Here is an 11101-nt window from a genome sequence, read left to right on the forward strand (position 1 = left end):
CGGGTTTAAAATAACCCTTTCTCACATATATGATATTGATTTCAGTGCCCTATAAATAATGCGTTTTAATAATGTTTTTAAATTATTTATCAATAAAACTTGAATGCACAATAAAAAGTGTTGGTCCTTTAGATTTCATGTTAAATGATAAATTTTTAATATATTTCGCTCATGCTATTTAGTGATAATCCAAGTTCATAGTTGTTAAGAAGAGCAGCCGGGCCCTTGATAGGAAGAAACTCTATTCATATATCCCAGCCCCATCCTTCACAACTTGAAGTAATGTCATAAGTGTAGTTCCCAATGTGTAGTATTCTAGTTCCCAATGAAGCATTATAAGAAGAGACTAGAATAGAAGTACGAATTGCCCAATATGGGATCACCTCTGCCTCGAAGCCAAGTGCTTTGCCTCTTGTCATAACATCAAAACGTCACTGCTCCCATCCATATGAACCATGCACTCCAAAGCAAACGGGTCCATTTTATAATGCAGTGATAAATCCAATTTACGCAACCAGCACTCCAGACTAGCCTTTAACACCGGTCTGAAACACCTATCATCAGAGCTCATCAAACAAGCCACTAGAGAATTGTAAAACCCATCAAAAAGGTGAATTTATGATTGATTTAGACCAAACTTCGACCACCTCTCTATAGACAGCTTAATCGAGAAGAAGCAATATGTACTATTACCTTCTTAGCCCGAATGTGCTTTCCCTTTGAAAGTGTTAATGCTACGTCTGGTGCTTTGCTGTGATTCTTGTTTGTTTTATATTATAGGAGCTTGGGTCATAATAAAAGATTGAAATCAACTGCTAAAGCTACTAAATTTGTATTCATAATTGATTCTAACTTCACCATGAGTTGATGTAAAATCTCTTTTTTTCTCCTCCTCCCCACTCTCCTCCCTCTCTTCTCGATTTATATTTTTGCATGGTTATTAAGACGTTTTCAGTTTGTAGTTTCTAGATGCTTTTCTAATCGACAGTTTGTATTTATTGGCTATTTATTTTTCAGTTTGTATTTATTAGTTGTAGACTATACTGTATTATGAAATTATTCGCTGTATTATGAAACTATTCAAATATTCTGGAAAGTGAGTGAGGTGAGATGAATATTACAAAACATGAAAGGAACATACAAACTGCATTAGGAAAAAACTAAATTTTTTACTCTAGAAATATATTTTATTCGCATATTATAGTATTTTTATTCCGGAAATCAAGATGATTTTACAATTATTATCATATATTTTTTTCAAACAGAAATTGAACTGAAATATTAAGTAAAAAATATGAAACAGAATAAAAGAATAGAACTTATGTTAAGTTGCAATAATTATTCGTAAATGAATAGTATTTCTTATCCACGAATATAACATTTGATTTTACCAGAGTATTGAAGATTAACTTTAGAATATTGCCAAATTTTTTTATATTACACTTTTCTTCAACTGTAGTTCAGAAAGGTTGATACAATGTTCTCAATAATTATGATTTTCTAATTTTCATTTTGTCTTCTTTTTTATTCAGATCTGTCATGAGCTTAAAATTAAAAACAATAATGAGAACAAAAGAAACCGATAAAACAAATTTCGTTTATATTTAATTCAAAAGGAATGCCTAAGCTGAAATTCAAAGGGTTATTATTTTTCTTTTTATTGCTTACAATTTGATTACAGTTTTATCGCTTAAAGTTTCCTTGGTAGTTGTGGTGGTGGGCCATCCCTTGTATTTTTAATTTTAGTTAGAGGTATAACTATGAAAAGCGTATTTTTTTAAATAATACGTATATACTTCACAAAATAAAAACAAAATCAAAAGTACTATCAGTTTCACCTCAACGTGGCGGAGAAGTGATAATAGAGTGATGTTAGATATTAATTTTATACCAAGAAAATAATAATCAAAGAAAGGGTTAATTTGAAATATAATCATTCTCAAAAAAAAACATCTTTTTTCTATATTATTGCCAAATGGGGTCTCACTAGTTAACAAATTTTTTCTTATATTTATATCTGACACCACTCCGGCTAAGCAAACTGAATCTCTTCATTATTAAATCTTCTGCCTAGTTTGTCCGAATTACTTTACACGTAATATACAGTAGCAAAAAGTCCTATAATCCATTGAAGATTATTTAGTTGTCGGTAAAAATGAAATGCTGGATTATTTAGTTGTCGGTAAATTTTAGCCCATTTTCTCATATCACCCCAACAAAACCCAGGTAGTACTAGTGGGCCAAGTAAGGGTCTTTCTTGCTCTGTGAAAAAATTGTTTGAACGCATCACATACTTTTTCAAACACAATAATAATACCGCAGAACAGAGCAATAAGATACCTCTTGGTCAAGTTGCAACCGACCCAAGTGCCATAAATATTCTCTAGAACGCAGTTTTCACTGACAGTTTGCAAAAAACCGCAAATGAAATGCTGGATTATTTAGTTGTCGGTAAATTTTAGCCCATTTTCTCATATCACCCCAACAAAAACCAGGTAGCATTAGTGGGCCAAGGATGGGTATTTCCTGCTCTGTGAAAAAATTTTTTTCACGCAGCACATAATTTTTCAAACACAATAATAATACCGAAGAACAGAGCAATAGGATACCTCATGGTCTAGTTGCAACCGACCCAAGCGCCATAATTAGTCTCTAGGATGCAGTTATCACTGACAGTTTGCAAAAAAACACAAATGAAATGCTCGATTATTTAGTTGTCGGTAAATTATAGCCCATTTTCTCATATCACACCACCCACACCCAGGTATCTCTAGTGGGACATGGAAGTGTCAGTCCTGCACAGATCAAAAAATATTTGCACACATCACAATATATTTTAAACACAATAATAATACCCCAAACCAGACCAAAAAAATACATCTTGGTAAAGTTGAAACCGACCCAAGTAACAGAAATATTCTCTAGGAAGCAGTTCTCACTGACAGCTTGCAAAAAACCACAGATGAAATGCTGGATTATTTAGTGGTCGGTAAATTTTAGCCCATTGTCTCATATCACCCCAACAAAACCCAGGTAGCATTAGTGGGCCAAGGAAGGGTCTTTCCTGCTCAGTGAAAAAATTGTTTGCACGCATCACATACTTTTTCAAACACAATACTAATACACAATAACAGAGCAATAAGATACCTCTTGGTCAAGTTACAACCGACCCAAGTACCATAAATATTCTCTAGAACGCAGTTCTCACTGACAGTTTGCAAAAAACCACAAATTAAATGTTGGATTATTTAGTTGTCGGTAAATTTTAGCCCATTTTCTCATATCACCCCAACAAATCCCAGGTAGCATTAGTGGGCCTAAAAAGGGTCTTTCCTGTTCTTTGCAAAAATTGTTTGCACGAATCACATAATTTTTCAAACACAATAATAATACACAAGAACAGAGCAATATAATACCTCTTGGTCAAGTTGCAACCGACCCAAGCTCCATAAATATTCTATAGGACGCAGTTTTCACTGACAGTTTGAAAAATAACGCAAAGGAAATGCTAGATTATTTAGTTATTGCTAAATATTAGCTCATTTTTTCATATTACCCAAACAAAACCCAGGTAGCACTAGTGGGCTAAGTAAGGGTCTTTCCTGCTCTGTGCGAAAATTGTTTGCACGCATCACATACATTTTCAAACACAATAATAATACCCAAGAACAGAGCAATAAGATACCTCTTGGTCAAGTTGCAACCGACCCAAGTACCATAAATATTCTTTAGGACATAGTTCTCACTGACAGTTTGCAAAAAACCACAAATGAAATGCTAGATTATTTAGTTGTCGGTAAATTTTAGCCCATTTTCTCATATCACCCCAACAAAAACCTGGTAGCCCTAGTGGGCGAAGGAAGGGTGTTTCCTGTTCTGTGTAAAAATTGTTTTCACGCATCACATACTTTTTCAAACACAATAATAATACCCAAGAACAGAGCAATAAGATACCTCTTGGTCAGGTTGCAACCGACCCAAGCGCCATAAATATTCTCTAGGACGCAGTTCTCACTGACAGTCTGCAAAAAACCACAAATGAAATGCTGGATTATTTAGTTGTCGGTAAATTTTAGCCCATTTTCTCATATCACCCCAACAAAACCCAGGTAGCACTAGTGGTAGCTCGATTATTAGGTAGCGCTTAATGCCCAATAGCATTATTTTATCGTATCAACAAATTATAAGGAAACTGACCTTATTCATTTTCATGAACTTGTTGCTGTTCGAGAAAAGGAAGAACAACTAGCTGCTTTGCATCGAAAGATGTCAAATTTGAAGCAAAATTTGAAGAAAAATTTGGCTTGTCAGTAGTGTCAAAATGTTGATGTTTGTCCAAGAAATGGCCTTTCAAATGAAGTTTAAAAAGTATTTTAGTTTCGATAAAGGCAAGTCCACTTTTCTTATACTCTAAAACAGCTTTGTCAAGAAGTTGATTATATCACGCCAAATTTTGTTTTGCATCGATGGTATATGAACCGTCTTCTGAACTTATAGGATCACTGTTTCCATTTGGTCATCCTTGGGGAAGAAATTAAAGAAACAAAGTAACATGCATTCGAGATCTTTCTTGTGGTAAAAATGTAAAATTCCGTATTATGGTGTATAGGGACTTGAAACTTATAAAATAGGGTTGTCAAATATGCTGATTATGATGGTGTAATTTTCCTTGCAAGGTCCCTTTGCAATGAGTGATTTTTGAACAATAATATTTTTTTTTTCGTTTCACGGAAGAGTTTTGTGTGTAGTTTTTGTAAGTTTTATAATTATTTAGGTCAATAACGCTACTGGTTTTGCAAGCTAACTTATATAGGTCATTTTTACAATATGAAGAGATTATCAGGCTATTGAACATCCAGGGGTATATAAAGGTAGATTTTCGGTTTGATTTACAGACTGGAAAAGTTGAACTGATAATATCACTCAGTCCCTGTGTAAAACCATTTGTGGCTGAATTAACATTCTGACAACCCAAAACCTTTGACCAGTCAAATTATTTCAAACGATCCGTGAACCGGTTCATATTCACAATATTATATATTCTATTAGACGTAGGGATATTAGTTCTAGTGTGTTTAATAGTTGGTTGGAAGGGTAGGTAGGAATAGATTAGAAAGTGGTCTGAGAGGTCAGAGAATATTATTTTGGAGGACAGGTGGTTTCCCAAGGAAGTGGATACAAAATTGTTATCAATTACAGTAATGGTAGACCTCATAGGATCAACTCTAGTAGGAAAAAGCATTGTCGGAAGAATACCACTTGAGGTAAATGTTTCAAAGAAGGTATCACAATCATTATTACTGCTAACATTTAGTAAATTACAATTGAAGTCCCCAAAAACTATTGCCTTCTTTTGTGGTAAATTAATAAAACTAGAAAAGTCATCAAAAAGATTACAAAAGAAAGGTGTCGGACATGAGGGTGGTTTATAAAACAATGAAAAAATAAAAGAATTGTCGTCAACACTTATATCAACAATTATTGAATACATCCATATATTATTTATAGGTTGCGAGAATAAGGATTCACAGTGCAATAGCCTGGTAAATTTTAGAATTGACCGGATGTAAAGAGAAATGCCAAAAGAAGACTTGGTTAATTTTTTTTCAATATGAATAGCTTGAAAGCCAGGGAGGGAAAATTCATTAGTATCATCAATTCCTAAAAGCCACGTGTCTGTTATTCCAATTACTTCGAAAGGGCAGTGACAGTTAATTAAAATTAAATCTTTAAAATTAGTCCACTTATGTCTTATGCTTTTGATGTTAAAGTAGATTATATTAAGTTTTGTCTATTGCATTACCTTTGGTTTCACATTTCTTAAAAAATCTAGTGTCGAGATATTGACAGTTAAAACGGCCTAAGGGGCTCTTAGGGCGAGCTAAGGGGTTGTTGTGCAAATTATTTTGGTAATCATAATAGTTAAAAACAAGATTATTGCACAGTGATAATTTTGTGAGAAACGTAAAATCTTGCATAGTATACATTTAAATATCCATTGTGGTCAAAGTTTCATCATTTGCTTGATTTAAATACTGAAATTCTTCTTCAGCTGACGAATTATCATTGGTGGTAATTTTGGACTGGGATGGAAAGTTCGCCGTTTTTTCTTAGATTTCTTGCCTTTGACTAGGGCAATGGCGTCGATTTGATTAGCAGTTGAGTCAACAGGCCTAACTAGCTTTGATGTGGAATCTATGTCCCTTTTGATGGAAGATAGTTGAGTTATAGCTGTTTGCAAGATGTCATCACCTCTGAGTTTGGTGATAGTTTTGTTCTTGAGAATATTTTTGGTTTCTTCTGGTTCATTACTAACTTCAATTAAGTGACTCACTGTGAGATAAGTTGCAAATCTTTGCCATTCTTGGCAAAGACCTAGGATTGGCTGGAAGAATTAATTTACCACCCCGTACCCCATGTCGCAGTCACGCGTGTAGCGGAGCGGGCTGGGAGAAAGAGTCTTTTTAAATCAGTTCTTATGCAGCGTGAAGTGAATACAGTAAGACCTTTTTTTAAACTATGCACTTTTTTAACTTTTCAGCCTAGGTTGAGTCTAAAGAGATCTTTAGATATCTTATCGGTAAACCTTGGCTTTTAAAAGTTGCCCTGGCCCATCCAATCACGCTAGTATGTACGGAACCGTTGGAGTACTCACGGAAATCCTACTATTTTGGGCCGACGAGGGATCTCCCCCTCCAGTAAGTGGCATAGCAACCCCTTTGCGCCACTTTTGCCTTTAAAAGTGGTGAACCCCCGTATGTTAATCCTCCAATACCAGGGGACAACTTTTTCCTAAGTCCTAAATATAGAAAATCCTTCACATTTCCAGCTCAATGAGTTGATGTCATCTTAACTTTCTACTATCAATTCTAAGGGAAAAAACCATGTACATCTTATTTTTGTTTTTTTTCAGGCTTAGTCCTATCTATGTTCGTTTTTTACTATGTCAGGATTATATTTTAATAAGTAATAGATTCTAAGGAGCTTACTTTAAGCATTATTTATCCAGTTCTTTTCTCCATAATTAACTACAGCAATGAAACAATAGATACCGCGATGCTTTCAAAAGCGTGTGTCCACTTAATGAACTTTTTGGAATAAGCAGATTTAATTAATGTTGCCACATTAAGAGTTATTTGTTAACATTTAAAAATGCGTATGTTTTATCTTCTATAAAATTTGACTATAATAAATACATATCAACTTTATAATATTGCTGTTTCTTCGCTCCAATTTCTTTACTGTTTAAGTTCGACTATTTTATTACTCTTTAAGCTTCAATTTCTTTGTAAATGAAGGAATTATAATGTACCAAGAGGTAGTTGTAATGCAAGTAATACTATTCCTTTATCTTTGCCATAAAACATAGTAAATAAAGCGAGACACTCAACCCAATTTAATTAGATTTAAATAATGTTGATGAATGCATCTACGGGCATAGGAAAACTGCCTTTTTTTAGATTCACGAATTTTTCTATTGATTATATAGCAATTCAATGAGATCCATCTATTTTGTCAATTGTTATCGTCTTGCAAAGAGTCAAAAAGCAATATTGTATATGTTTTTTTTAGTAGGTCAACAGTAAGTGTCTTATTTACGTCAAACAATACAGCCTAAATGTATTGCAAGGTATATTCAATTATGGTTAACCTTTGCAGCAATTATAATTTTGAAGTCGCACCGTCCCCAAAACAAAGTTAATATTAACTTTGGGACTCTTATAAATACGAGTTTTTCTTTGCCAAATATATCTGATAGGTCAAGAACTCATTCAGATTCAATACTAGCTGCAAGGATACTTACTTATTCAAGTTAATGCTCTCTAAATTGTTCACATAATTGCCCTAGTTCTAAAAGTTGGTTGTCAAACAAGTCGTCGGCTGGGAGGATGATTGTCGTATTAGGCATCTCCGGCCAAAATTGAGTTATGAATGCCATCTAGTGTAAAATTTTGCGTAGAATCTGAATCTGCTTTTTGTTTTGCTCTACTGGCTACCGTTCCTGAGTAAAAGACCAAAAACCATTTGTCGTATCGGACATTATCGCTGATAATCCGCTAGCGAAATTGTCGTATTGGAAAATTGTCGTATCTGGCTGTTTTGCCGTCACGCACTTCAGAGAAGAAGAAAATGGCGCGTCCAAGGAAAAACTTGGCGAGGGATTTTGAAGCAATTTTTGATGAATTTGGCAGGTAAAGTGTCGATTTCTTCTAGGCCTCTGCACCCTATAGTATAGTATAGAGTAGGGTCTCTGCACCCTATAGTACAGGGGAGCTACACTGCACCTTTACCCAAGAGTATATCAAATAGGCTACCTGATTTGTTATGATTTTTGGTGCATATATAGTTTGATTTGGAAACAGCATTGAATTAGGAATATGGTTCTATTCCTAGATAACAGAATTGTCTTGTCTATTTACGCACATTATTGTACCACTGCACCATCTCATAATGCGATTTGCTAATTTGCAGAACTCAAAGGAAGTATCAAATTTTCTTGAACAAGTAGGCTAGCCTAGGCTATTTGATTAGGCTGAATATTTTAGCCATATGGATTGCTGAATGTTTTGAATGCATTGATAGTTAATAGTAGAGTCTAATGACAAATACACAATTTAGTTTAAGCATAGCCTAGGCTAATTCTAGAAAATACTGCCCAATCTTAAACACATGATCCTATAGGCCTTGTAGGATACAAAACCACTCAAACATAAATAGATTCAATCCCAGACATGTGCTGTAAAGAAAAAATAGGCTACTAGGGTTTGCTAACTTTTCTTTAAGCTTAATTTTCAGTATAAAAAAGTTTCTGAGATCAAATTGAGCTAATCCCAACAAGGTAATCTAAATCTATACATATGCAAGACTAAGAGCTTGCTTGGAAATATAGGCTCTATTTGAATCAAATTATGCTCGGTTGCTTGTCCAAAGTTAGTGATTATCCAAACACCAGGGGTGCTTGGATAATATACCCAGTTCTTCATCAGCAGCTGATGTGTATTACCAAATAAAGCTAGTTTAAAGAAAAATCAAACTGTTTTGTTAAGCCTAAAGGTGTATCTGGCTTTGTGGGGGAATAGACAAGGAAATAGAAAATCTAATGGTATATTTCCTTTTTTTCTTTATCTGATTTCTCCCCTTTAATAAATATTAGAGCTAAAAATATGTTTTGCTATTACTAGGCCTAGACTAGTCTATCCTTACAAAGCCTATCTTTAGTCTACTGAAAATTTCATTTTCCTGACCTGCAGTTCTTCACTGAGCCCATCGCTGGAGTAACCACTATAATTTTTTTTTCTTTTACAGCTCTGACGAAGACCTTGAGAATTCTGACGAAGATTCGGAATATGCACCGAGTATTGCTGAGTGCTCATCAGCAAATGAACCGAGCATCATTTCTTACAAAGACGAGTCAAGCTTTGCTGATGCAGGTGAAAGAGTTCTTTCCGATTCCCCGTTGCCCTTGGTTTATGTTTCGACTGATTATGGACAAGCTAATCGGAATAATGAAACTAGTTATTTTGAAGATGTCGAGAGAGGTTCAAATTCTTTTACAGAGCCTGTAGCTGGAAATAGGAATGGCACAGAAGGCGTTGACCCTGGAAAAAAATCAACGAGAAAAAAAATTGAGGAATGAAAGCGAATGGATAAAAACTAAGATCAAGACAGCAAATAATGATGGGACTGCCTACGTTAACCCCAAGACTAAGAAAACGCATAGCAGAGTCCGTTCTGTGCAGCCTTCAAAGTGTACTGAAGATTGCTTCTACGAATGTCACAAAATCCCACCCGAAAAAAGACAGAATGCTTTTGATAATTTCTGGAAATTGTCTGCTGAAATGAAGAAAATGTTTTATCTGAAAACCACAAAGTGCCTGCCTAAGAAGAAAAACAAAAAACAAGTGACAAGGAGGAAAAACACCTACCAGTATTTTTTTGTCATCAACGGAAAAGAAAGGCAGGTTTGCAGATCTTTTTATCTGACAACGTTCGACATAACCGAGAGGAGAGTGCACTACGCTCACGAGCAGAAGAATACCTGCGGAACGCCCACGCCTCCAAGGAAGAAGATCGCCAAAAACAAAACATCAGAGGAAGACATGGACTTCATACGTAACCACATTAACTCCTTTCCAAAAATCGAGTCCCACTATCGAAGGGCTGAGACTTCCAAACAATATTTGGAGTCTAACTTGAACATGGCTCGGATGTATAGCTTATATTGTGAAAAGTGCGAAGATGAGGGCCGCAAGAGTGCCTCAGAAACTGTATACAGGAAAGTGTTCAATACGGAATTTAACTTGTCGTTCCACACACCAAAAAATGACCGGTGTGATTTGTGCGAAGAATTTGATGTTGCACGCAGGAATGGAATTACGGTATCTGACGAAAAACGAGCTATTTTTGAAAATCATAAAAGGTCAAAAGCAGAAACCAAAGTAGAAAGAGATATGGATAGATTGCTTACCAAGCCAGTCCTCTGTTTTGATCTGGAAAATGTATTTGCATTGCCAAGAGGGAACGCATCTTGTTTCTTGTACAAAAGAAAGATCAATACTTATAACTTGACTGCTGTGCTGCATTACAAGGACAGTGCTGAACCAGATCCAAGTAAACAGACGAAAAAGGAGATCTATTGTGCTCTCTGGTCTGAGTTGATTGGAGGGCGGACCGGAAATGACATTGCAAGTGCAGTGGCGGCTATATTGTCAAAAGTCTTTTCAGGGCATCCAAATATCAAAGAGCTTATAACGTGGTCTGACTCCTGTGTCCCGCAAAATAGGAACAGTATCATGAGCTACCAAATGCAGGATACTTTGAAAAAGCTCCCCCATGTTCAGTCCATTACAATGAAGTTTTGCGACCCAGGACACTCATCGATCCAAGAAGTGGACGCTGTCCATAGTGCCATCGAACATTACTTTGCTAAATTGGAAATTCATTCACCTCTGACCCTCACTCGACTTATGATTAAAGCTAGGAAAAAGGAACCGTACATTGTGATCCAAATGAAAAGTTCTGACTTCTTAGATTTTCAGAGCTGCTCCAAAGAATACAAAGGATATTCGAAAGTTCCCTTCACAAAAGTCAAGGAACTGAG

The 11101-nt window shown here is 35.4% G+C and overlaps 1 protein-coding gene across 1 annotated transcript; it reads left to right on the forward strand.

The window, feature by feature from the left end:
* The first annotated feature begins 7887 nt into the window (after positions 1 to 7887).
* Positions 7888 to 9637, forward strand: LOC148939558 (uncharacterized). The gene is made up of 2 exons (XM_089106754.1): positions 7888 to 8192; positions 9307 to 9637. Exons 1-2 carry the CDS (start codon positions 8131 to 8133, stop codon positions 9635 to 9637), a joined length of 393 nt encoding a protein of 130 aa, XP_088962880.1. The 5' UTR covers positions 7888 to 8130.
* Positions 9638 to 11101: the final 1464 nt, after the last annotated feature.

This window comes from Artemia sp. Qi Xiang Cuo, chromosome 21, assembly GCF_049724085.1.
Source record: "Artemia sp. Qi Xiang Cuo chromosome 21, ASM4972408v1, whole genome shotgun sequence".
Lineage (NCBI taxonomy): Eukaryota > Metazoa > Arthropoda > Branchiopoda > Anostraca > Artemiidae > Artemia > Artemia sp. Qi Xiang Cuo.